A 3,146-nucleotide genomic window follows, 5' to 3' on the forward strand; every position below is an offset into this window, starting at 1 on the left:
CCCCGGCGGGACCTGCGACTGCGGCCCCTGCCCCACAGCGCCCCCTCCAGGCCCTTGCCCCGCGCCCGACAGCGCCCCCGGGGGTGGCAAGGCGCCCCTGTGCGCGCGCCCCTGGGTGCTTCCCCTTCCCCTCTCCCCGGCCATGGCCCCCGGGGCTTAGACGCCTCCGCCGCCGCCGCTCGGAGCAGCCCGGGGGCCGGATGGACGGGGCCGCAGGGCCCGGTGAGTACGGGGCGGGGCGGGCGGCGTGCCCTTCCCGGAGCGCCCGGCCAGTTGAGCAATGCCAGTGCGCGACCGCTACCCGTTGGTGTCCCCGCGTGCTCCTCCGCTCCGTGGGCTCCGAGCATCTTTCACTGTTCCTCGGTCCCTCTTCCTAGTTACTTGAACCCTCCTACTGTCATTTCAGACTTACCCAACGTCACTCCACCCCCACGATACTGTGGACTCCTCAGTGTTTCCTTGCCCCCCAAGCTACTCTGGGCTGCTTCTGGTTTTTCGGGTGCCTTCTTCTGACCCCCACTGTTAACCTGGGACCTTCACTATGACCCTACTTTCCACTGATACCCTGTCCCGCCACCCTGGATCTCGTATCTGGTACTCTGGGTCCCTCAGTGTGACTATTTTTGTGCCCCCCCTTCTGTCCTGGTGCCCCTTTTCCTGGAGACCTGAGCTTGCTCCGTGGGGGGCCTGTTGCCCTGCCATCCCTCACCAGTACTGGGCCTCTCTGTGGCTCCCACGTTCCTCGGCAGTACTCCATATTTCCCTCTGGTACTCCATGGTACTCCGTGTCTTCCAGGAGGCTCAGACGGCAGCAGGAAAGGAGCTTTGCCAGGTTCCTCGCCTGCCCTGCCAGAGGAGGCCCTTGATCCGCTACCACCCGTCTCCTCCCCTCTGGGCGAGCCTCCAAGCCTGGGGCTGCTTGAAGGGGGCAGTCCTATAGGACATGCACGTCCTACTGGGGAGAGAGAATCCCTCCACCCTTCCTGCAGGTGCGTTCTGAGCTCTTCTTGCCCCTTTCCCAGGTGAGGGCCCTGCTCAGGAGGCCCTGCAGTCCTTGAGCCGGCGGCTTCGGGTGCAGGAGGAAGAGATGGAGCTGGTGAAGGCGGCCCTGGCAGAAGCCCTCCGCTTGCTGCGGCTACAGGCGCCCCCAGCCACCCTGCAGGGCACTGTCCCGCCAGCTCCTACCAGGGACAGGTATGCAGGTCATCCCACTCCCTGCCTCCTCCTTCCTGGGGCTTCTGGGGGCATCAGGTTGATTTGCTGTTTCCCCGGCAGCCCTGCAGCTCCCCCAGGACTGCCACCCACATGCAGCACCCCCTTGGTGAGCCGAGGCACCCAGACGGAGACAGAGATGGAGATGGAACCGCCGTCCCCCGGGCCCCCTGGCCTGAGCAATGGGCCCCGGCCTCCTCAAGGGGGCAGTGAAGAGCCTGGCGGGACCCAGTTTGAAGGAGGGGGCAGCAGCAGCAGTGGCACTGGCTCCCCCGGTCCCCCGGGGGTCCTCAAGCCTGTGCAGCCTCCACAGCGCGCTGACACGTAGGTGTCCTGTGGGAGAGGTGGGAGGATTGGGGAACATGATTGAAGGAGTGACCCTTGCCTCCTCTCTGTGCCCTCACCAGGCCACGGAGAAATTCTTCCTCCTCCTCATCCCCCTCGGAGAGGCCCCGGCAGAAACTCTCCCGGAAGGCAGCCTCCTCGGCCAACCTGTTATTGCGGTCAGGGAGCACAGAGAGGTGGGTGAAGCTCCCCCCCACCTGCCCCACCCCGTACTCAGGCTCTGACTTTCCACAGCCCTCACCTCCCTTCCCTGGGCAGGGTGGGGGACCTCACTGCCCAACAGGAAGAAAGGAACAAGCACTCATGTGGCGCCTGCTGTGTGCCAAACACTCGACTTCCTCCATCTCATTTAGTCCCCATGACATCCTTGGGGGGTAGGTGGTCTCATGCTGTCCATTGTCCAGGTGAGGAAGCAGGCTCAGGGAGGGTAAGTCATTTGCCTGGGGCCACACAGCTAGAGCCAGAATTTGAACCCAGCTCTTCCTGACTCCAGTTCCCGTACCCTTTCCACCGTATCCCAACACACCTTCCAAGATTCCAAGAGGCTTTCCGAAAGCTCCCATGCTTTTCGTGGATGACTGTCCTTAGGGTTTCAGCCCCCTAAATCTACCAAGTTGTGCTTCTAGAGGGCAGGGAGAAATTCTAACAGCTGAGTGTAATTGTGTCAGAGTGGGTCCAGGCCCCAGGACACTTGTGTTTTTATTCTAGCCTTGTCCAGGGGCCTCTCCTTTATTTTTTGAAGAGAGAGTATCATGTTAGTATCACCCAATGATAGTGATTTCTGCAATTCAGCTATCACTTTTCTCCTGAATAATAAAGGCTTTCTTGCTTACCTCCCAGACCCCTGATAGGCAGGGCTGGTGTACCTTCTGGATTCACCTTGGCCCCATTTTACAGATGGGGAAAGGAAAGGGAGGTGGTCAATATGACAGAGGCCCTGTGGTCTGGAGGAAAAGCCTCTGAATGGAGTCATAAGTCTTCCTGGCACCCTGTGCTGCCTCTTAGGAGCTTTGTAGCACTCAGCCCCTTCAGCCTCAATCTTCTCATCTCTTAGCGGGGCTAACAGTCTCCACCTACTTCTAGGGCCCTGAACGTACAGGTTGCAAACTAAAAAATCTGTAGAGGTGCCTGTGATCTCTGGAGTAACTTCCTTTCTTGTGCCCTACCCCGCCCCTCTCAGGTCTTGGGATCTGACCCCAATCCCTATGCTTTTCTCTCTTCCCAACAGCCGTGGGGGGAAAGATCCCCTCTCCAGTCCTGGGGGCCCTGGATCTAGGAGAAGCAATTATAATTTAGGTATGTAGAGGAACTTGGATAAGAGAGTTAGGGTTTGTGCTGCGGCTAGGGTTTGAGCTATTTTGGGGGACTTGTGAAGTATGGGAGATCAGTGGGTGGCACAAACAGTTTACACTCAACTACTAACCTAAAGGTTGGCGGTTCGAACCCACCCAGCAGCACCACAGAAGAAAGACTTGGCGATCTGCTTCTGTAAAGATCACAGCCAAGAAAACCCTATGGAGCAGTTCTACTCTGTAACACACAGGGTGGCCGTGAGTCGGAATTGACTCAATGGCAAAGGGTTTTTTTTT

General features: G+C 59.1%; 1 protein-coding gene across 2 annotated transcripts in view; it reads left to right on the top strand.

Annotated features, from left to right (window-relative positions):
- Positions 1 to 54: 54 nt before the first annotated feature.
- EML3 (EMAP like 3) overlaps positions 55 to 3,146 on the top strand; it is a 9,574-nt gene continuing 6,482 nt past the window's right edge. For both annotated transcript variants that reach the window (XM_023738257.1, XM_023738256.1), the window contains exons 1-5: positions 55 to 222; positions 1,023 to 1,194; positions 1,276 to 1,536; positions 1,620 to 1,733; positions 2,786 to 2,853. In XM_023738257.1, coding sequence (XP_023594025.1) covers positions 201 to 222; positions 1,023 to 1,194; positions 1,276 to 1,536; positions 1,620 to 1,733; positions 2,786 to 2,853 — 637 coding nt within the window. In that variant the 5' untranslated portion in view covers positions 55 to 200. The remainder of the gene's footprint in view (positions 223 to 1,022; positions 1,195 to 1,275; positions 1,537 to 1,619; positions 1,734 to 2,785; positions 2,854 to 3,146) is intronic.

The sequence above is a fragment of the Trichechus manatus genome, unplaced genomic scaffold, assembly GCF_000243295.1.
Source record: "Trichechus manatus latirostris isolate Lorelei unplaced genomic scaffold, TriManLat1.0 scaffold00113, whole genome shotgun sequence".
NCBI classification, from domain to species: Eukaryota; Metazoa; Chordata; class Mammalia; order Sirenia; family Trichechidae; genus Trichechus; species Trichechus manatus.